Source organism: Macaca fascicularis, chromosome 4 (genome assembly GCF_037993035.2).
Source record: "Macaca fascicularis isolate 582-1 chromosome 4, T2T-MFA8v1.1".
NCBI lineage: Eukaryota > Metazoa > Chordata > Mammalia > Primates > Cercopithecidae > Macaca > Macaca fascicularis.
In genome coordinates this window covers 29,912,562-29,936,331 of record NC_088378.1, presented here as the reverse complement: position 1 = coordinate 29,936,331, position 23,770 = coordinate 29,912,562, and the positions used below count along the sequence as shown (strand labels likewise).

Genomic DNA, 23,770 nt, shown 5'->3' with positions numbered 1-23,770 from the left:
GTTTCAAAACAAAAGTGCCAAAAATTGACTGATGTCCTAAAGCTATACTTAAACTGCAAACACAAATTATGAAAATATATTTTAGCAGTACATTTGCAAAGATTCTCCACTCATTTCCTATTAATTGTCCTATATGAACAGTCAGACGTTCCCAATATACTACCCACTGTGAGGAGCTGCCCTAAAGCAAACAGGGGCAGGTCTCCTTGACCCTCGACATACTACGAATGGTCCACATATTGACAGCTCTGAAGATAATTTCAAAATCTAGCCTCATCTACTCAACAAAAAAATATTACCCATACTGGCAACCATATTTTTTAACTCTGTGGTCTAGTCTATGTATGTATATATATTAATCATTTTGTACATGTATATATCTAAAAGAATTATTCTCAATTGACAGAAAAAGTTTTTAAAGTCCAAGAATAAGATTAAGAATAAAAGCTTTAGCATTTGGAAAAAGATAAATTAAATCCATTCTTCACATCATACGAAAGAATAATCTCCAAATGAACCAGAGATCTAAAACGAAAAAATGTAAAACTACAAAAGTACTAGAAGAAAACACAAATGAATTCCTGTATAACTTGAGTGTGGGGAAAGCTTTTGCATGGCAAAAATCAATGAGTAGCAAAGTCAAAAGATAAATGACAAGCTAAGGGAAAATACTGCAACATATGTCACAGAAACAGAGGGGGAGTGTGAGGGGGTTGTATCCCAAGCTTACAAAGGACCTTGAAAAATGAGGGAGAAAGAGACCAAAACTGCTATCAAAAAATGGGCAAAAGACAAAAAAAGACAAATCAAAAAAAGTCATAATGGCCCTTAAAATATAAAAAGTTGTGACACTTCATGCATAACCATAGAAATATAAATTAACACTACACTGAGATACCATTTTTCACCCAACAGAACAGGCAAAACTTCAAAAGCTTGAAAATACACTCTGCTGGTGAGATTGTAGAAAAACAGGGACTCTCCTACAACTGTTGGTAGGAATCCAAAATAGTATAATGGAGACAAATTTGGCAACATCTAATGAAACTGCATATGCATACACTCTTCAACCCAGAAATCCTATTTGTAAGAATTTACCCTAGGACAGGCAGGTCCAATCTTTTGGCTTTCCTGGGCCACATTGGCAGAAGAATTGTCTTGGGCTGTACATAAAATACACTAAGACTAATGATGGCTGATGAGCTTTAAAAAAATTGCAAAAATTCTCATACTGTTTTAAGAAACTTTACAAGTTTGTGTCAGGCCACATTCAAAGCCATCTGGGCCGCATGTTGTCCATGGGCTGCGGGTTGGACAAGCTTGCTCTGGAGCTACATCTCCAACATTACAAAGGTTAGTCATTACAAGCATTATTTGTAACTGTAAAATACTGAAAACTACCAATGTCCAACTATAGGAGATTGTTTGAATAAATTACAGTACATACACTCATGGAGCAAAACTAAAAAAGAATAAAGATAAGCTCCATGAACTGACAGGAAGTGATTTCCAGGAAATACCACTAAGTGAAAAAAGCAAAGTTAAAACCAACATACACAGTATGATACCTTTTGTGTAACAAGGCACCGAAAATAAGAAAATGTATATATATCTGCTTATCATTACAAAATAAAAACACAGGAAGAATCAACTAGAAAACAATGAAGTTAGTCACCTAGGATAGGTGGGAGAACAGGCTGGAAGTGTTATAAAAGTAAAGTGACACCTCTCTGAGTACCACTTCTTGTGTAGTTCTGACTTCTGGAAGCAAGTTCATCTTACACATATTTGAAAATAAAAGTAAATCAACAAGGAGTAGGGGATGGGAGATAAAAACTTAAAACAGAGGGCAAACTGGAACAAATGAACCCAAATGAATTTTAAATGAAAAGGGAAAAAGCAGGCACAGTACTTGACTTTACTTCCCCTTACAGTAAGTAACCGAAAACACATCCTGAACTCTTATTCACAGGATTTTTTTAAGTGGCATAAGCAAAACAACTGTGAAACCATTTCAGATATAGAAATGAGAAAAAGTCAATGTGTTGATGTAGATAGGAACCAGGGTTCTCACTGTGGTAGAAGGTGCATATAAACAACAGAATAGGGTAGTCAAAAAGAAATCTGTAAGGACTGACTGCAATTTGTAGTATATGTGCAAATACAGTGTCTAAAATATGTATATGCCTGTGTATGTGCATACACACAGTATATAAGAATATATACCTGTATATTTGCACATGCACTTACATGCATATTGTGTATATATGCACATATATTTTCTAGTTTGTCCACTGAAAGGATCTATAATCCAGATTTCATCTCCCTGCTAAAAGAAACAAAAATTCCTTGGAGAAATGACTGATACCAGAGCTTCAACAAATAGAAGAGAAAGGAAGGAAGTACTACAAAGAAAAAAGGATATGAACATGTCACAAAGACAGATTCAATGTGAAAGAGCTCTGACTGGGCAAATCACAATTTGAGGAATAAAAGTAATTGATTTTAAAAAAATAAGTAATTTTTTAAAAAAGTAATTTTTTTAAAAAAGTATTTTATTGAAAAAAGTAATTTTATTAAAAAAATAAATGAAAATTAAGAAATATAATGAATTACAGACCATCGGGGTTAAAAAGAAGAACCCACTAGTTCATATTCATAACAAATAGAAAAAAAAATACATGGAAGAGAGGAAAGGGCTTTTGCTTACAGCAGAATAATGAACATTGACTTCTAACTGTGGAGGGAGCGCTGGAGTTGGAAAATCACACCTTTGAAACCATCAAAGTAAAGACTGGTTCAGGAAAGAATTATCAATGGCTACTAAACCTGACGACCTGAATGGTGAGAGGAAATTTGGATAAGGAATAGAATACTACATGGTCTTAATGTGTCTCTCCACAGATTGCTTAATAGCAAGAAAAAAATAAAATAAAATAAAACCACCAGTAATTCTGTTTATGATTATGAATGGAAAAAATCAAACACAACCTAGACCAGATGATCAAAATTACCAACACCAATGCAGGGCAGAATGCCATCATGCACACAGCCCTGAGAAGGCCACGAAAATCACTGATATAGTGGTCCAGCTGGGAATGTATAACCTAATCCTAATCTTGAGGAGACATCAAACAACCCAAAATGAGAAAAAATTTAGATAAAAAATAAAGGGAAGAGAAATAGCATCTTGAAAAGTGCAAATTTCACAAAAGAAAAAAAACTTTGGCTGTGTTCCAAATCAAAGACATCGAAGAAATATTAACAACAAAATATAATACCTGATCCTAGCCAGGAAGGGGGAAAGGATGCTGTCAAAAATATTAATATTACTGGGCCAACTGGCAAGACTGGAATATGAACATCAAAGTACTATATTAATACATCTATTAACATTGAAAACAGTACTGTGGTAATGTAGGAGAATATATCCTTATTCTTGAGAAATAATTACGTGAAGGGTAAAGGGATGTGATGGATACAACTTTCAAATGATGCAGGAAAGAAAATATTGTGTTAAATATAAACAAATAGAACAAATGATAAAGCAAATGAGGCCAAATGTTAACAACAGCTTAAACTAAGTTAAGGATACATGGATGTTCTTTGTTCTACTTTCATTCTTGTAGCTTTTCTGAAAGTTTGATATTATTTCCAATAAAAAGTTTAAAATTTGGGATGAGTTACTTAGGATAATGAGAGTGGGTAAGAAAAGAATAATATAGAGTATGCTGAGGGTAGGTGATATGGAGAAACTGGCAGAGAAGAAAGACTCGCCAGTGAATTAACTCAACAATAAACAGAGAAAGTCATTCCATCAATTAGAAATTGATTCACCTTCATACTACTTCTTCCTAAGCATACGTGGTCATATTCCTTAAGTTAGTACATGGTGTAATCACTGGTTGGCAGATCCTAATGCAGAGAGAGGCAGCTCGAAGTTAAGGGCATGAGCTCTGGAGTTGGACTGCTTGAGTTTGAATCCTATGAAACCAATATACTGTATAACCTTGGCCAGTTCACTTCACCTTTCTCTCTGCCATAATTTCCTCAAGCAAATTTTTAAAGTATTTCCATGTTAGTTGTTGTAAGAATTAAACTAGATAGTAGCATCAGAGTGCAAACTATAGTACCTGATACATTTGCTATTCAATAAATGTTAGCTCTGCATCATCACTGCCCAAGGGGAAAGATGGCTACAGGGATAGGCTCCAACCACAAACTGAGCCATAATGAGTTTGGCCAAACAAATATAAATACAAGTATTTGCTGGGTATGGGCAAGATCAAGCAAAATTGAGTGGAAGTAGGAAAAAGTCTACACAGAGTCAGATGAAGTAAGCTTGGAGTTTTAGGACTTCCATAAAAAACTATCCCAATCGTGCACAAAAAACCAAGGTCACTGCCAGAGCGACCATGCTATCTAGCCCATTGATACTTTGACACCTTTTCTTATTTTCACACTTACTTATAAACCTCCACAAACCAACTCAAAGATGGGATATATTAACTATTTTTCTCCATCCACATATACAGTTACGAATTTAAACATGGATGAATATATTTTTTTGATCTTGTCATTCAAGTTTTCTTTCACCAAGAGTTTTCCTATTTAAATCAACTATACAGCTTTACAACATTTCTACAATGTATGGTATTGAAAGTTTTTCTGCTACAAAAAAATTAGATGGATGCTCCCCCCTAGTAGTTTATCTGGAATAAAACCCATACAATTCTATCAGCATCATCTTTGAAGTGGCAAAGTGTTAAATACTAGCTATTATACAAGTACGTGGTTGTCTCTTGGCCATTATCCAAACACAATTAAACGATGATCCATTTACTCTTTTAGCAAAAATATTACCATGACCTTCATTAATATAAATAAGCAACATCTCTACACTAGCTTAAAAGTTAAATAAAAATACCTGTTCCAACAAATGGATCAAAGACAATATCATTTTCTTTCACTTTTCCATGGTTAGCCATAATGAACGACAAACCAGCATCCATACTTGTATTTCCAATAAAGTGTCTCTTTTTGACACTGTATGACTCAATAAGCTCTCTCTGTCCATCTGCAATCTAAATCAGAGATATTTCTCATGTTAGTACAGCCATACAGAACGGACTTAAGATAATCACTCACAATAAGACCATTGTATTTTGCTGATAAGAACTTCTTTCCACTTATTACTGCTCCAGTTTCTTTAAAATAATGTAATTGAGGTAGTTATGAACAAAACCTTTTATTGCTTAATGTCATTCCATTTATTTTGTCTTTTCAAAACAAGTATGACCTGCATTTGAATGCAATTATTCCAGAGGTAGGTGTTAAGGTATGCCCATTTTTTTGTTCTCCTATGTAACAATAATCTCTACCATAAGTCACAGCTTCCACTCACAGCTTCCAATCACCCACTTAAAGCCTCAGAGAAGTCGGCAGAACTGCTTTCCAGTAATTCCATTTCTTTTGGAATGGAAGGCCCAGATTGGAAATCTCCACAAATGAGATTCCTCAACTACCACAGCACTCTGTGTTTTCTCTGCTTTATTAAAACAAACAAACAAAAACAAACAAACAAAAAAGCCCAGATGTTCTGGGAAGTCTTGCTTTAACATTTCCAGGTATACCACCTCCTCCTTATATCTAACAAGCCTCTTGCACTTCATTCAAGAATCTCTGGGAAAACACAAAACAAAACATAATCACATACTCCTCACCAATTTTAATCCATTCAGTAGTTCTGACCTTTAGCTGCTTTAAATTTCTACATATGAGTCAACAAAAGACCTAATACGTAGCTTTCAAAAAAACAAACTGACATAGGTAGAAAGAACACTTGCTCACCCATCTACCAAAATAAATATTATGTGGATTCTCAGGGATGCGGTTTGGGTCCAAACCATAATCCTCCAAAACAGAGAATACATGTTGTGGTTTCTTTAAATTCACTTTTCCTTCAAATGGCAGAAATTCAAGTGCCTAAAAAACAAAAGAAATGCTAATGTCTTATAATAATTTACTATGAAAAATGGCACTTATCTAATAACATTACCTTGTAAGCCTGGAGTCAACATTAAATAAAACATGAAAAGCACTTAGCACACAATGTGGTACAAAATAAACACTTCACAGACATTAGGTATTCCTACATATCAAAAATGGCTAGACTGCATTCATCATGTAGGGTTTTTGTTTTGCTAAATTTACTTACATCTATTCGTTTGATTTTCTCTTCTTGTGTCAATGTCTTATTAAAAGTGTGAATCTTTATTTTGTATGTAGAGTCCGAATGTAGAAATGGAACCTAAAATAAAAGGAAATCAGTTTTTTGAGCATTTTAATTCTACAGAATCTGCATGCATGCCTATGTAAAACCACATTTTACTACGCACCATCTTCTCCACAGGGTAATTTTTAAGAGAACTGTACAGCTCCTCAGGAGATTGTCCATGACCCCATAGTTCAAATATAGACCTAGGAAATAAATGATTGGTACTAACCTCAGTAAAGAACTTAGTTCACACAGTAATACGTACAGTCATTTTACTAGTTCTTTACGCACACTCCACTGATTATTGCCTATGTTTTGCAAAGTATAAATGAAAATTATGTATCCTGGAAACAAATATAACTTAAGCCCAAACCACACACAGAAGTTAAACTTGACATGGAAAGAAGGATTTTCAATAATTCAGGATATTTTCTAAGTTTTCACATTTTTAGTCTAGAACAAATGATACAGAAATCAGTTATTTTAGATAAATGTGTAAAAAGCTGCAGAAAAGTCAATTATTCCCAATGTCTTCTCCATAATACAAAAAGACTAATGACCAAATAAAAATGTTATTAACATTTAGCTGGCCAGGTATAGTGGTTAATGCCTGTAATCCCAGCACTTTGGGAGGCCAAGGTGGGTGGATCACTGGAGCCCAGGAGTTCAAGACCAGCCTGGGCAACATAGCAAAACCTTGTCTCTACAAAAAAAGGAAAAAATTGGCCAGGCATGGTGGCACACACCTGTAGCCCCAGCTACTTGGGAGGCTGAGGTAGGAGGATCACCTGAGCCCTGGAATTTGAGACTAATATGAGCCAAGATCATGTCACCACACTCCAGCTTGGGCAACAGAGTGAGACTCTGTCATGCATGCGCATGCGCACACAAGGACACACACACACACACACACACACACACACACACACACAATTTTAGTAACTAAGTTACCCAAAATGTTGAGCTCTAATAAGGTATATTCCTAGGTACTTGTTATATTTTTCACCTTTTTGTCGCATGCTCAAAATATTTCATGTTAATAATAAATTAACTTTCAATCCCCTCCTACCACAGAAAAATCTAAGTTGGTTTGAATCTATGCTTTTATAAAAGTCTATCTTCATTCTGATACAGTTAAATTGTAAATTTTTTGCTTTGCAAACGATTTCTTCCTTTTCTATTGAATTTACAGAGAAAAGGCTTCTACAATATTAATCTCACTTAGCTATCACTTAAGGTATACCTCAGCTACACAAAATATATAGATAATAAAAAGCAATTAAAAATTATTTTATACAATTGTTAATTGTATAACTGTTATAACAATTGTATAATTGTTAATTGTTATTAATCAAACATATTAATTAGAAGACAAGAGTTTTGAAAGAAGCATACAAGTTCTTAGTACTCCAGTGGCTATTTTAAACCCAACAAGCAATTATTCAAAAAGAGTTTTTTAAAAGTTATGTTTCTGTTTTCTAGTCATTTTTATTTCATAATAAGGCCTGTTAACAAGTTTCACTGTAAAAGATTAAAGGCTGCAGGTAGTTCTCAAGGATGAAGTTAACTAAATATAGGGTTTTATCCAATTCCATAATACAACAATTACATATGATGATATAAAACATTGCTAACCATGTTAATAAAGCTAGATATATGTAAATTCTTATTTGCACTGTATTAGCAAATATAATTTCTAAGGAAAAGAAAGTTTTCAGCAATCTGCCAAAATGTTCAGGAAGAAAAAGTAGCTTCAAGATAACACAATCTGTTTGATCTTTAAGATGCTAGTTAAAAATACAGTTTAATTTTCAAATCTGATGGCAGAAAATTTTCCAATAGTACAAAGAAAAAAGAAATGAAAAGTGGATGCCAATGATAAAATCTAGAAACACTGAGGATAAACAATGAACAGCATCATTACATTAATTCATATCAAGATTTGATACTCATAATTCTTTTCTCTACCAACTGAAACAGTAAAACATATCTCATGGCATTCCTCACCTTTTGTTACCTTACACTTCACTAATCTGCTCATCCAATTAAAAACCATCTATGAAAAAAGCATTTTTGGATTTTCAGCACTTTGGTTATAATTATATGTGGCATCTATCCTGCGTAAGAACATAGTGTTTATATCTCATACTATATTCCCACATAATATAGAAGTTTAAAAAAATTATTCGAAAACAAATGTCTACATTTCCCCAGAGATTCTTGGTTTCAGCAGGTAAATTTCCTCTGGTCCCCCACCGCCACCCAGTGGCAGTTGTTTGTAACTGCAAGCTAAACTGAGCCTCCACACTACTTTATGCCAATATAGCAAAAAATAGGACTGAGTAGTTACGAGAAGTAACAGTATATTCATGCAGGAGAACGTAAGTTTCTCTTACTTGGCACACACTGTCCGTTTCATCAAATTTCTTGCAATATCTTCAGAGGGAATGCTAAGAATCCAAAATGGTGACTGAAAAAAATAACAATATGCAACTTAATTCTAAGTGGCTACATGGCATCATATGCTTTTATTCAAGAAGTCACTAAGGAGAAGTGCCTATTTGCTACTTTCATGTAAGAATATCTGATCTGACTGTAACCAAAATAAAAATCGTTCCAATAGTAAAAGAGTAAATTAGAATAATACAGTAAAAACATTTTTATAATGACCCTATAAATGAATATATCCTCAAATTAAACATTAATTTTGTATCTGCCCTTTTATGTAGCTTTACTAAAGGAATTAATGCATATTATATCCCAAAGTATAATCTTGAAATTCATCATGGTTGATCATCCCTTATAATACAGCTGTTTCAGTTTTAATTTCTAAGTAATGTATTTCTTAGTTGCTAAATGAGACCTTTTTCTAGGTAATTGTGGCCATCTGAGGGTGAAGGAGGGGCCCTTTGAAACAACTATGATGGAAAATCATGAGGTACATTATTAAATTCTCATTAACTTTTACTATTTTACATTTTGTCTCGGGGAAAAAAGCTCCAAGTGCATGAGGGGTGTTTTCCCAATCCTCTATCCCAACACCCAAGATTATAAGCTCTGGTAAGCTGCACCCAGATAACCTCTTGCCAGAATACAGCAAAATCCAAAAGGATCCTGACCTCATTTCATCACCCTTAGCCAATTATATCCGCATTCTCCTTCCTTTCCTCCTGCCCTCAATAACTGAAAGTCATTCAGGAGTAAAAGTCCAACACTACAGGACTTTCAACTGAAGAAGCTCTTTCATCTTTTGCAAGAAATCCTTCCTGTCACACCTAGCTTTTTTCTTTTTTCTTCAACTTTTAAGTTCAGGGATACCTGTGCAGGATGTGCAGGTTTGTTACATAGGTAAATGTGTGCCATGGTGGTTTGCTGCCCAGATCATCCCATCGCCTAGGTATTAAACCCAGCATCCATTAGTTATTCTTCCTGATGCTCTCCCTCCCCAGACTCTACCACCCCCAACAGGCTCCAGTGTGTGTTGTTTCCCTGGACATATCCATATGTTATCATTCAGCTCCCACTTGTAAGTGAGAACACGTGGTGTTTGGTTTTCTGTTCCTGCATTAGTTTGCTGAGGATAATGGCTTCTAGCTCCATCTATGTCCCTGCAAAGGACATGATTTTGTTCCTTTTTATGGCTGCACAGTATGAATGATCTCATTCCTTTCTATGGCTCCCATGGTGTATATGTACATTGTCATTATCCAGTCTATCGCTGATGGCATTTAGGTTGATTCCATGCTTTGCTATTGTAAATTGTGCTGCAATGAACATGCACACGCATGTATCTTTATAATAGAATGACTTATATTACTTTGGGTATATACCCCATCTTTTTTCTTCCAATATTTACCCCACCCAACAGAAAAATTCAAACTAATCCAAACAGGAAAAAAATGTTCATCTTAGTATTACTTTTATTTAGAAAATTTTTAAAGCAACCTGAAGAAAATGAAATGGTTAGATTAATTATGTAACTATGTTAGAGATAAAGGCCAGGTAACAACTTATGCCTATATTGACATTATCAGGTGAGAAACACAGGCTGCAGAACTAGAATTACAATGAGGAAAAAAAAGTACACGAACAAAAGAAGACTGGAAGGCAGCATCCCCAAATTATGAGTCATGTCAAGGAGGAACTGCAAATTATTTTTTTCTATTTTCCAAACTTCTGTCATACACTGATAAACTACAGTATTATGCAAAATACAAAGCTCATATATTCACAATCTCATACAATGCACAATTTCAAATTTTAAAATGATTCTCAATATGAGCCCCATATTCTGCTAAATTCTAAATTCAAATTCTAAACACAACTCACCAACGGGGCACAGCCCTTTTTTAAGTGAAAGGACAGATACAAATTATGACGCAACTGTTGATTAAAAATTTAAAACAAATAAAATACTAGAAATAAATCTAAATTTCTTAACAAAACCACAGTGTTTCCCCAAATATCCTCTTTATTCCACTACCTCTCGAAACAGATACAAGTAACCACACAAATATAAATTTAAGATATGCACTTCTCTTCAAACCTAAGGCTCTATTTCTAAGTATACTCCATACGGTCTAATGAAAATTTAACTTACCTTTCCATAAGTTTCTTGACTGCTGGCGAACTGACCTCCAAAAAGCGAAAGCAAAGACTTTATTTCCTGTATTGAAAATATGATATAGAAAAGACATTTTAACAAAAGGAACTAAAACTGTACTAAGGGAGACAGGTATTATATGACTAAAAAATAAAAAAGAGTAGGCTGATGATCTAACTGAGGCATTTAAGCTTCAACATCAGACAATTACAATTTAGGGTTCAGAAAAAATCTAATAGTAAAAACCACAGGTAAGTAATTTCTGAGAAATTTTAGACAACAGAAGAGTTACCAAACACTTAATCAGAAAATTCCCTGATTTTGAAAAGGAAGAAAACAGATTACACAAACTGCAGATTAGTAAAACTGACAATTGGTGAATAAAGTCAACATGAAAATCAGACAGATGATTTGAAGACGTTTGAAAAGGAAAAAATAATCAGCCAGGGCATACCACTAGGTATTCATTAAGCACAAGTAACTAAGTTAATCTCATCTTCTTTCTGCATAAAGTTACAGAACTAGAAAGAGAACCAACATAATAGATACTTTAAAAGCATCAATCATGCAAAGTTGAAATCCGTCCAGATAGTGTTTATATTCTTTGAAGCAATCACTTTGTACTGATAAACCCAAATAATTATACAAATTTTATAATTTGTATGACTAACAAGTTACCTCCTTAAATCACATAAAACAGGTAGAATCACACTCCTCTATAGGTCTTACGGAGGATGGAACCTAATGAGAGGAAAGTGTCCCACTGCTGGCTGCCTACTATCCCCCTTCCTCCCAACCAGAAGGAAGAGCCTTTAACACCAAGCCCACCGTAAGGTACAGCCATCAAAAGGGAAAATATACCCAGATCAGGAAGGTCCCCCCGCCCCCAAGATCAAAAAGAAGAAGTTCAAGCTACTAGCGCCATTTCTATTTTTTCTTTGTCTATGCAACAAATCATTTTTTTTTAAATTCAGTGTTAGAAGGGGCTGAATTTAGTTCAATCAGATGGATCAACCAAGAACTATCACAGTCTACTGATAAATCAGTGAAGGCAGCCCAAAGGTTATTTTGCAACAAAGAAAACACAAATCTGAATAGGAGACATGAGACTTAGAAGTCAAATAGACCATAATCTGATTTTCAGCTCTTCCAAATACTAGCGATGTGGCTTTAAACAAGAATCTTAAATCCTCCAACTTTTAGTTCCCTCATATGTAAAACAGGAATCATAGCTACCTCATCACGTTAGGTGAACTACAAAGAGAGAAGCACAGAACATAGGCAGTTATTAAGGGAATCAAAATGATGAAGATCCTGACAACTGTCCTAGAAGTCCAGTGGCTCAAGAAGTCAACCAAGACTGATAGAGTTATAGCACTTAAAAGAAAAAAATAAAGTTATAGATTAAGTTACTTGATCTTGCATTGTTTGTTGTTTGTTCTGTATTAAAGCATATTGTAAAGTCAGCTTTACATTTAAAACATCCAACTACAACCAAGTTAAAACACCAAAGTTTGCTGCTCCTGGAATATACTGTTAAAAAGCTGCAACAGGCTAAAACACAAAGATTCTAAGAGTTAGGTGGGGGAAAAAAAAAATGAGAGACTAAAGCTTTATGGCACAGCATTATCTTTACTACCCAAAACTTAAGCAGCCACCTAAAACTGAGAATAAATATGATAACCCAAGTTTCAAATTGAAAAGCAAAACATGTTTACACTACTTCATCAACCTACTTGGAAAAAGCAAAACACAAAATGTTAATTAATCTTATGGCAAATTCAACTTTCCAGTTGAGACTCTTTCTACATTAGGAATAAAAAAGAATTTATATTGAATATTGGATATAAAAATGTAGCATGATCTGGGGCATGTGTGATGCATTAATTCCATGAGCTTTTCTGTTATTTCAGCTACTTGCTTTTTCATCCATTTAAAAGGTTGCTTCAGGACAAGCAATAAAGTGCAGGAGTTTGAACTTCAGTAAACATTACTTAGTACAATAAGAACTACATTAAGTAGCTGCCAACTATAATTGGCCCTGATTAATTCTATCAGAGGCAAAACTGGACCTGATCTCTCATTTTAATTCATAAAGGCAGCCATTCATTATAGCGTCCTTGCTTATCAGTTCTAATGCAGTAGATGGGCCCAAAAGTATAGACTGTCCTTTGGATTGCCTTTCCCAGAAGAGATTCTATATCACTGATTTTAATATTTCAAGCAGCCAGGTGTGGTGGCTCCACCTGCAATCCCAGCACTTTGGGAGGCTGAGGCAAAGAGATAACATGAGACCAGGAGTCCGAGACCAACCCTGGCAACACAGTGAGAACTCCCCCACACCCACCCCACCCTGCCCCCTCGCACCAACCCTCAGCCTCTGATCAACACCCGGTCTCTACAAAATTAAAAATAAAAAAATTAGCCGGGCATAGTGGTATACCTGTAGTCCCAGCTACTCAGGAAGCTAAGGTGGGAGGATGGCTTGAACTTGGGTCTTTGAGGCTGCAGTGAGCCACGGTCATACCACTGCACTCTAGCCTGGACAACAGAGAGAGAACTGTCTCCAAAAAAAAAAAATTTTTTTTTTTTTATTTGAGACGGAGTCTTGCACTGTCACCCAGGCTGGAGTGCAATGATGTGATCTCGGCTCACTGCAACCTCCACCTCCCAGGTTCACGCGATTCTCCTGCCTCAGCCTCCCAAGTTGCTGGGATTACAGGCACACACCACCACACCCAGCTACTTTTTTGTATTTTTAGTAGAGATAAGGTTTTACTATGTTGGCCAGACTGGTCTCGAACTCCTGACCTTGTGATCCGCCCACCTCAGCCTCCCAAAGTGCTGGAATTACAGGTGATAGCCACTGCGCCTGACCCGCCCCCTCAAAAAAGTTTTTTAAGCAACTAATATGTGCAAGTCCCTGAGCTATGTAAAAATACACACACATTTATCTTAGGGAAATTAAAGTCTAGTAGAACTAACGAAACCACCTCACAACTGAAATGTAAAGTGTAAAAAACAGTACATGTTCTTAAACAGGTAAAAGCAAAAAAAGCATTAGAGTACAACAGAGTAAAAGATTATTTCAGTTTGAGAAGGAAAATTTCATGGAAACTGCCTTAATCCGTGATAAAAATCTAACCCAATGACAGAGGAATTCAACTTCCAGGGATGGCAAAAGAGGTATTTCAGATTAAGCCTCCTGTTGAAAAGAACTAGAAAAGTTGGCCATCTAATTGAAGGCATAGAAAGATAACAAAAATTACCAAACCAACATCCAGGAGAGGACAAAAATTCCAAGGTGGAGCCGCTTTTTCCCTGAGATATTTACAAATCCAAAAACAGCTGCAAGAATGAACAGCCCTTCTGAGTGCCCATAGAAAGGGAAAAAAAGAGAAAGGGTCACCCAGGGGGAGAAAAGGATACTTGATGAACCACCTAATTTACACTAGGATATCAAAAAGCTACACTCTGTGAGTACATGGGAATCAGAACATGAACAGGGCTTAATGCTTGAAAATGAGTTAAACCCATCCTAGATTCCTCATGCTCCTACGTGTTCCTATCTTCTTCAAGAGGATGTACATCATCCCAGCCCTCAAATTACGTTTTCAAATAAATTTTCAAATACAACATCTGGCATATATTTAAAAAAGAGCCCAGCACACTACAATAAAGAGAACCAAAAGAAACAATAGAAACAGACCCACAGGATCCCTTTTATCATATACTTTAACATAACTATGCTTTCTATATTGAAGGGGATTCAAGAAAAAATAAGAATTTTGGCAGAGGAGGAAAAACTACAAAAAGGAAACTGTGGATCTGAAAAAGAATCATGTAAAACATATAAAGCTAAAAGAAATAAATATGTGATTTATTTAGATGAATACTATGTAAAAATCAATAAAGAATGGGAAAGACCCAAACCAGACTAAAGGAAACACAGAGAGCAAAGGTGAAAGCAGGAATTTAGGGAATAATGAGTCAGTTTTGGCAGCACTAAGGACTAGGTGGGAAGTGACAGCACAAAGGAAAGAACCATGCAGTGGTGGACCTTGAATGCCTGACTAAAGATTTTCATCTTAAGAAGAATGAAGCTGTAAAACAGAACAGAATTTTTGGAAGAATAAACTGGCACAAGGGTAATATGCTGACTAAGAATTTACAATGGAAAGAACAAGTAAAAATCACCAAGCACTAAGGTTGTTATGCTGGAGACCACAGTCTAACCACTCCATTGGCACTGCATTGCCTTACTTTACACACACTCTTGAGCCTCTCTAGTTCTAGTCCAGTATTCTCTAAGTGGTATCTTTTCTCTGGTACTTTAGAATTATCTTTCTAAAACACAAATGATCTTGTCACTTCCTGGCTTAAAATGAAAAATGGTCAGCGGCTACCCATTAAATCTAAAAATCTAAACCCCTGGCTGGGCGCGGTGGCTCATGCCTGTAATCCCAGCACTTTGGAGGCTGAGGCGGGCGGATCACAAAGTCAAGAGATAGAGACTATCCTGGCCAACATGGGGAAACCCTGTCTCTACTAAAAATACAAAAATTAGCTGGGCGTGGTGGCGCACACCAGTAGTCCCAGCTACTTGGGAGGCTGAGGCAGGAGAATCACTTGAATCGGGAGTCGGAGCTTTCAGTGAGCAGAGATCGCGCCAATGCACTCCAGCCTGGCAACAGAGCGAGACTCCGTCTCAAAAAAAAAAAAAAAAAAAATCCAAACTCCTTAGAATGGTGTCAAAACATTTGCAAATCTAGATCTTACCACCTCTCTGGTCTCAATGCCCACTACTTCAACCTCCCTCCCCAAGTCTTCCAAATTATCATAACCAATCACACCTCTGTGCCTTTTTTTTTTTTTTTTTTTTTGAGGCGGAGTCTCGCTCTGTCGCCCAGGCTGGAGTGCAGTGGCCGGATCTCAGCTCACTGCAAGCTCCGCCTCCCGGATTTACGCCATTCTCCTGCCTCAGCCTCCTGAGTAGCTGGGACTACAGGCGCCCGCCACCTCGCCCGGCTAGTTTTTTGTATTTTTTAGTAGAGACGGGGTTTCACTGTGTTAGCCAGGATGGTCTCGATCTCCTGACCTCGTGATCCGCCCGTCTCGGCCTCCCAAAGTGCTGGGATTACAGGCTTGAGCCACCGCGCCCGGCCACCTCTGTGCCTTTAAGCCTGTTTCTGTTTCTCACAGAAGGGGACTTTCCAATCCTCTTCACCAACAGAACATGTCCTCTGTCAATTAAGACTTAATTAAAAATTTATTTCCTCCACGAAACTCAAAACATTAATACTGAATCAATGCCACAATCTTCCTTCGTGACTCCTAAGGCCAATGAGTTAAACACAACTGAAGAAAATCACAGAATCTTAGCATGATTACAGATATACGACTTTCACCTTCAGCTGGTTTTCAGCATTGCTCTAATACCCATGCTCTTTTCCACTCAATCATTTTACTTTTCCTTGTCAACTCTCCCCTTTGCTCTCAATGACTATTTCAAGTTTTACTATTTGTCTCAATTTCCACATTCAACTACTGGCCCATCATCTCTCAAGAAATAACTTCCACTCATTCATTACCTACAAAACAGGCCCTCAGGCAACTACTCCACACCCACCTAACTTTCCTTGTCCAATCTCCCCTCCTACTGAAAAGAGAACCCCTCCCTCCTACTGAAAAGAGAACCCCTCCCACCATGCCCTTTTATCCCTTCTCTTCCCATCAGCCTACAAATACACTTAAGCTCAATCTCATTCTCTCCATGGGGAGAATCCTCCTTTCACCCTAGGTCCTCCTCAAACTGTTAACCAATTTCTTACTTTCCCTCATGCTCCAGCTAAGGGCACTGAGTCTATCCTATCTCCCCTTCCTCACTTTCCAGTGACTACTAAACCAAGCCACCTGGCTTCTCCTACTAAAACTCTACATATCGGCTTTAGGAAAATTCACCAATTAATTATCTTCTAATTGGGACTATGAATGAACACTTTTTCACTCTTTTCTCACTAAAAAACAACTGCGTTCGACATTATCCATTTGTCCCTGCTTCCTAAAATTTTACCCTTCTGATTTCTGCAGTCTCACACCTTCTGGCACTTGCCCATCTTCCTCATGGCCTCCTCCAACTTTCCCTTAATATCAATGCTTCCAAGTGTGGGGAAAAGAAAGAAAGATCAGCCTGTTACTGTGTCTACATAGAAAGAAGTAGACATAAGAGACTCCATTTTGTTCTGTATTTGAGATGCTGTTAATCTGTGACCCTACCCCCAACCTTGTCCTTGCAACAGACATGTGCTGTGGTGACTCAAGGTTTAAAGGATTTTGGGCTGTGCAGGGTGTGCTTTGTTAAACAAGTGCCTGAAGGCAGCTTGCTGGTTAAAAGTCATCACCATTCTCTTAATCTCAAGTACCCAGGGACACGCATACTGCCAAAGGTCACAAGGACCTCTGCCTAGGAAAGCTAGGTATTGTCCAAGGTTTCTCCCCATGTGATAGTCTGAAATATGGCCTCGTGGGAAGGGAAAGACCTGATTGTCCCCCAGCCTGACACCCATGAAGAGTCTGTGCTGAGGAGGACCAGTACAAGAGGAAAGAAGGCCTCTTGGCGGTTGTTGGCAGTTGAGATAGAGAAAAGCATCTGTCTCTGGCCCGTCCCTGGGCAATGGAACATCTCGATATAAAACCCGATTGTATGTTCTGTTTACTGAGAAAGGAGAAAACCGCCTTAGGGCGAAAGGCGGGACTTGCTAGCGCGCTGCTGCTCTTTCTGCACTAAAAAGGTTTATGGAGATGTTTACATATGCATATCAAGGCACAGCACTTTTCCTCAAACTTATTCAGGTCACAGAGAACTTTATTCATGTCTTACTGCTGACTTTCTTCCTATAACGATCCTATTATCCTGGCACTTCCTTTTCTTTAAGATGGTAAAGATAATTATCAATAAATACTAAGGGAACTCAGAGACCAGTGCCGGCGTGGGTCCTCTGTATGCTGAGCGCTGGTCCCCTGGGCCCACTTCCTCTTTCTCTATACTTTGTCTCTGTGTCTCATTTCTTTTCTCAAGTCTCCCGTTCCACCTAATGAGAAACGCCCACAGGTGTGGAGGGGTAGGCCACCCCTTCACCAAGCATCTATACTTGGCCAACTATTCTTTTGACCTTACCCTTTGAGTAATTTCATCCCCTCTCCTAGTCTTCATATGAAGAAGACTCTCAAATATTTATCACTAGTCCAGATCACTCTGCCATACTCTATGCATATTCATATATCCACTGCCTCTTGGTCACCTCAGGTTGATGTTACACGAGCACATCAAACTCAGTGTAAACAAAATTTAAATCTTACATCTGCCTATGTTCTCTATATTAAATGGAGACACTCCTACCTATATACACCCCAGAAGTCATACCTGACTGGTGCCCCTTTCCCACATATTCAATCAATCCAGACCTAATTACTGTATGGCCAAAATATTTTCCCAGTCTATCCCATCCTCTTACCCCTTGCTGTAGGTCAGACCTTCTTAATCTATTAACAAGACTATTCCTAACTAGTCTCTGGCTCAAGTCTTACTCTTTTCAAATCCATCCTCCATAGTGTTGTCAAACTGATTTAATTTTGTGGTCACTTTTTTACTTAAGGCTCTTCAATAAATCCCCCTTCCAAGCTCCAGGGTTTTCAAGGCTGTCATTTTCTTGCCCCTTTCTACTTCCCCTGCCCTCTTCTTACCACTCTCGGTCACATAACTAGTGATCCAGTAATAATGAACAGCTTGTAGTTCTAATTTACTGATTTCCCCCCTTGGTCCTCTAACTCCTATTCATCCTTTATTTCAAGTGTCATCTCCTCTGGAAGCCCTCTTAAAGGCCAACATTCCCAACCCCTCAAGTAGATTAGACTTCCCTTCCACGTGCTCTCATATTTCCATGTGCATCTATCACTGCACTTACCAACGCTATTTTGTCATTCAACGCTTATGTGTCTGCTCTGCCTTTAAACAGTAAGCTCCTAGAGGGCAGAGGTTGTTTACATCATCGTTATATGCCCAGTGTAGCATCTTCGACTACATGCATTCTGAAACGTTTCTTGAATAAATAAAATACTCTTCTTAAGTGCTCCATCATCTAATCCCTACCACCATCCCCTCCACTGAGCTTGATCCGCAGATTCCGATACTTAAAACACTAGCCTGAGCATTTGCTAGATGTCTCTATCCTCCGCTAGACGAAGAGCTCCGGGAGTGAGAGGACCGGTCATATTCACCTGCCTAACTCCGGTACTTGGTACACGGGCAAACGAATGAATGAAAACGTTTAAGCAGGCCGAGGGGTTTGGTCTCGGACTTCTCTCGCACACACCCTCCGCCAAGCTCACCCCGCCCGAGGATTGGGGACGCGTGACCCGCGCTGACCAGCACAGACCCCCGAATCCCAGCCTCCTGGGGCTATGCAAATCACCTCCACCCACACACCCACTCCACTCCAGCGTCCTCTTCCGTCGGAAGTTGCGGAGGGCTCTACGGACTCACCGGCAAGCGGAACTCTAGGTGCTCCTGCGCCATGAGCAGCAGATACCTGTTAAGGGTACACGACGGCGCCATTGCAGCTGCCCACCGTGCGCCTGCGCGTCCCGCGCTAGGTCCCACCTCTTTCTCCCTCCCAAAACAGAGACAGAGCCTGAAGGGCCGGAAGCGGAAGCTGGGCGACGCAGGCGCTATCCCGTTGTTTCTCGCGCTGCGAGTCCGAAACCCCGGCCGCTGTGGGAGGGGCTTCCTCATCTGCGAGTGCCTAGTGCTTGGGGGTCTCCCAGAGCTAGTAGCTGGGGGGGCGGGGCTGCGTGGTTTTCTGGAGCGGCGTATGATAGTAAGACAGTATATTTCCCAGTGATTTTTCCGCTTAGAGTGTACTTCCAGCTTTCTCTACAGCCCTTCAAAACCCGTTCTTCAAAACTGGACTGAAATTTCACCATTTCCTTGTAAATTTCACCATTTCCTTGTAGACTTGTCTAACCAGCACAGTCTTCGGGAACTGATTTAGCTGGACCAGTCGTTTAACACTTAGTATACTTTTCGTATTTATGTAACAACTTTTAGAGAGCATATGCCTTATAAGCCAACTAGGATAAACTCTTGAGGTCTGAGATAATCTCTTATGGTTCACTCTATTCTTAACAAAAACCAAAATAATATCTTCCTCAAAGTAGGCAATAATTATTAGGTTGTGTTATTTGTTAGACTCAGGACTAAATCCACGGACAGCCGTAAATTAAAATTTGGAGAAAGTTCACACTGGCACAGGTTTCATAGCAGATAGTTTATAAAATATATTTTAATTGCATATTCCATGTATATATGTGACTTTTTTTTTAAGACAGTCTTGCTCTGTCACCCAGGTGAGTGCAGTGGTGCAATCATAGCTCACTGTAACCTTGAACTCCTGGGCTCAGGGGATACTCCCACCCTAGTCTACCAAAGTGCTAGAATTACAGGCTCAAGACTTCACTCCAGGCTGTTTCTGCTTTTGAGAGTACTGAGCCCTTTGCCCCATTGAGAGCTATTTCTTGTGCATTCCTCTGCGGTATTGCACAACGTACAAAAGAGTATGTATCTGGCATATCCCCAGCAGCATGTGCCAGAAAAGTAGTTGATGTGTAGTGATAGTGATTAAGAACATAGACTGTGGTGTCAATATTAGATTCAGACCTCACTTCCACCACTTACCATCAATGTGCTCTTAACCTCTCCGAGCCCGAGTTTTCTTTTAAAAATGGAAAAACACACTGCCTCCTGCAAAGGATTGTTACAAGGATTAAGTGAAATAATGTTCATAAAGTGTCGAATATAACATCTGGCATATTGAATGGGGTCAATAAGTGGCACTTGACATTTTTCTTAAGAAAATCACATGAGAATTTTTGTTAGCAAGAGATGTTTTTGTTAGAAATATGTCTCAAATTCACTTGTGCTAAGTGACTCTCAGAAGCATAGATGTCTCTTGACCCCAAAACTTCATAAAAGGGGATAAAAGTACTTTGAGGCAAGAAAAAAAAAGTCGTTTACTATTTGAGAAGAGAGACCAAGGTTGGGACAGAAAACCAGTGAGATGTTGGGAGAATGATGTGCAGTGCTTGATATGCCCCATCCCCAGAACTTGTCAAATCTTCAGCAAAATTAATATGGAATTTTGATGGAGCAACTTTATAGAGAATATCAAAGAATTGCTGATTTTCATGCCTGGATTAATATAATGCTATATAGAGACAACAAATGAGACTACGAGGCCTAGAGAACCCAAATGGAATCAAGTGTCACTGATTTTTAACCCAGCTCCTTTGTGCTACGGTTCAGGACTAAATCTATACTAAATCTCCACTTCAAAAATCAGCAGGAGAGTATTTACATCATGAATCTAAATTGTTGGATACCTGGTTGTAGAAGTAGAGGTTAACCTTGCACAGGCCACTAGAGTTAGTGTGGAACTACTGTGACATCAATTAAACTGCCTTTGAGAAACTCACAGCCATACCTGTTCAAAGTTTTTAAGCTTGCAGGCATGGTCAAGAAGCAGCAGGAGAGTAAGGTTTTGTTTTTTTTTTTTTTTTTTTTTTTTTTTTACTATAAGGAGCAAGGAGGTTCATAGTCTGACTTCTTGGAACTGACCCAAAGTTCCATCCATGTTCCATCTTCTAGGGCAGACCTCTTAGAACCTGGCTCCTTCTGTGAGACAGCTATTGTGCAAACATTAAAGACTATGGTATAGGCTGCCTGTCCCTAAAAAAAATCAGAGGACATTCCTGGGAAGTAAGGATCAGAAATTGGAAAGGGGAATTTTGAGTTTTGGTTTTAATATGCCACTTAAGCATTGAGGCTAGTAGACACACTCAGAGAAATGAATAGAAAGTTAACAGGTCCCAGCAGCAGAGGTCATATGTAATATCAAAACTGCCCATGCATCTATCTCAGGCTGCATATCTAACACTTGAAAAGGGTCTAGGCATCACAAAGAACCATAGGGATTTGCACACCAATAAGAGGGAGAAAAGTTCTCTTCATATGTATTAAGACTATGAGTTTTGCAGTCAGTAAAGAGAGGCTTCTGAATGGTTTGGAGAATAAGATTTTATTGGAATAAGTTACATAAGAATTGCACAAATTTTACCGTAGCGGAGCATTACTGAGGTTTGAATTTCTTGATGTCCCAGAGGGGTCTCCCCTCTTGTCAATCTTAATGAAGATAATTTAGGAAAAGGGAGAAATAATACTGCCTACTCTAAGGAAACAAGCCTGTATGAGTTGAAATTCTGAGGCACCAATTCAGACTTAAGTAGCTGGAGTTGATTTAAGTATGACTCAGCTACTTGAGGTCAAATTTCCAACAAGATCCCCAGAAGCAGAGAAATGTAGATCCCATCCTCTTTTCTAAAGACTCCCCGAAACAAACTTGAAGCCCTAGTTACAAACTGTGCCCTCTAATTTGCTACCTGGAAAGCAGGTTCTATGCATAGAAAAAATGTGAAGGGAAACAGGCTGGAGACTCAATTTGAATGGGATGCCATTTATTACTTCCCTTGGCAGAACATGTGAACCAGAGGTAACAAAGGTTACAGCACATTTACCTCATTTGAGCCATATCTTTTATCTCCCTTCCTTCTTTAAATCAGAAGCAATCATGATTTCTAAACAAAGACTTCTGGCAAGTCATTTAAAGTAGGTATGCCTGTGACCTTCTACATGCTTGTTAAATCACACAGATTCTTGTTTAAGCACAATTCCCAGTAATCCCTATCTCTTGCTCCTATTTGCTTCTCATGAGTAGGAAAATTATTGTATTTAGTATAGATAGTCTCAGGTCCCAAAAAAGAGATTTTCTTGAGAGTCTACCATAACAAGGCCCAAAGGGGAATTATGCTTAATCCTATAGGGCACAGATTCTCAAACTTAACTGAACATTGTAATTACCTGCGGAATTTTTAAAAAATACCGAGACCCGGAATCTATCCCCCCAGATTCAAATTTTATTTGGCTGGGGGTGGCCTTGACATAAAGATTTTTAAAAGCTCCCCAGTTGTTGATTTTATGTGCAGCCAAATTTAAGCACTACTTATGGCAGGAGTTGTCAAAGTGTCGTCCTAGGACAGACAGCATCAATATCATCTGGAAGTCATTTAGAAATACAGAATCCTCCCCCACTCCCAAACCTGCTGAATCAGAAATTCTGGGAGTAGGTCTAGGAGTGTGTTACAAAGAAGCCCAGCACGTGGTTCTGAAGCACATGAAAGTTTAAGAGTAACTGCCTGAGGAAAAAGAGGATGGATTGATGGGCTATGAATGCCAGGAGGCTCAGGTACCACAGGTAAATAGCATTTTTTATTGTCTTCTGACTTGCCTTTGAGGAGCGAATTTATGTGATAAAGTTGCAAAGTGTTTCAAATATTTATCTCAGAGGAAGATGTAACAAGAAGAAAATCTTTTACTAGCTGGATTGATAACTAATTTTTTCTTTTTTTTTTTTTTTTTTTTTTTTTTTTTTTTTTTTTTTGAGATGGAGTCTCGCTTCATCGCCAGGCTGGAGTGCAGTGGCATAATCTCGGCTCGCTGCAACCTCTGCCTCCTGGGCTCAAGTGATTCTCCTGCCTCCTGAGTAGCTGGAACTACAGGTGGCCACCACCATGCCCGGCTAATTTTTTGTATTTTTAGTAGAGACAGGGTTTCACCATATTGACGAGGATGGTCTTGATCTCTTGACCTCATGATCCACCTACCTCAGCGTCCCAAAGTGCTGAGATTACAGGCGTGAGCCACCATGCCCGGCCAATAACTAATCTTGAGAGAATCTCTTTAGCTGAGAAAATATCTAGAATAATCCTACTTAAGTTAG

General features: G+C 38.2%; 1 protein-coding gene across 11 annotated transcripts in view; it reads right to left on the bottom strand.

Annotated features, from left to right (window-relative positions):
• The window catches only part of TRMT11 (tRNA methyltransferase 11 homolog), a 101,621-nt gene extending 82,105 nt beyond the window's left edge, over positions 1-19,516 (bottom strand). For 9 of the 11 annotated variants that reach the window (XR_012433418.1, XR_012433417.1, XR_012433416.1 and 6 more), the window contains exons 1-7: positions 19,423-19,516; positions 10,878-10,943; positions 8,674-8,747; positions 6,399-6,480; positions 6,218-6,310; positions 5,851-5,985; positions 4,928-5,084 (exon numbers count right to left, since the gene is read on the bottom strand). Coding sequence is in view for 6 of the 11 variants with exons in the window: in XM_065543355.2 (XP_065399427.1) it covers positions 4,928-5,084; positions 5,851-5,985; positions 6,218-6,310; positions 6,399-6,480; positions 8,674-8,747; positions 10,878-10,943; positions 19,423-19,494 (679 nt within the window). In the remaining 5 variants the exon portion in view is untranslated. The remainder of the gene's footprint in view (positions 1-4,927; positions 5,085-5,850; positions 5,986-6,217; positions 6,311-6,398; positions 6,481-8,673; positions 8,748-10,877; positions 10,944-19,422) is intronic. The other 2 variants (XM_074037005.1, XM_074037004.1) reach the window with 1 other exon arrangement.
• Positions 19,517-23,770: the final 4,254 nt, after the last annotated feature.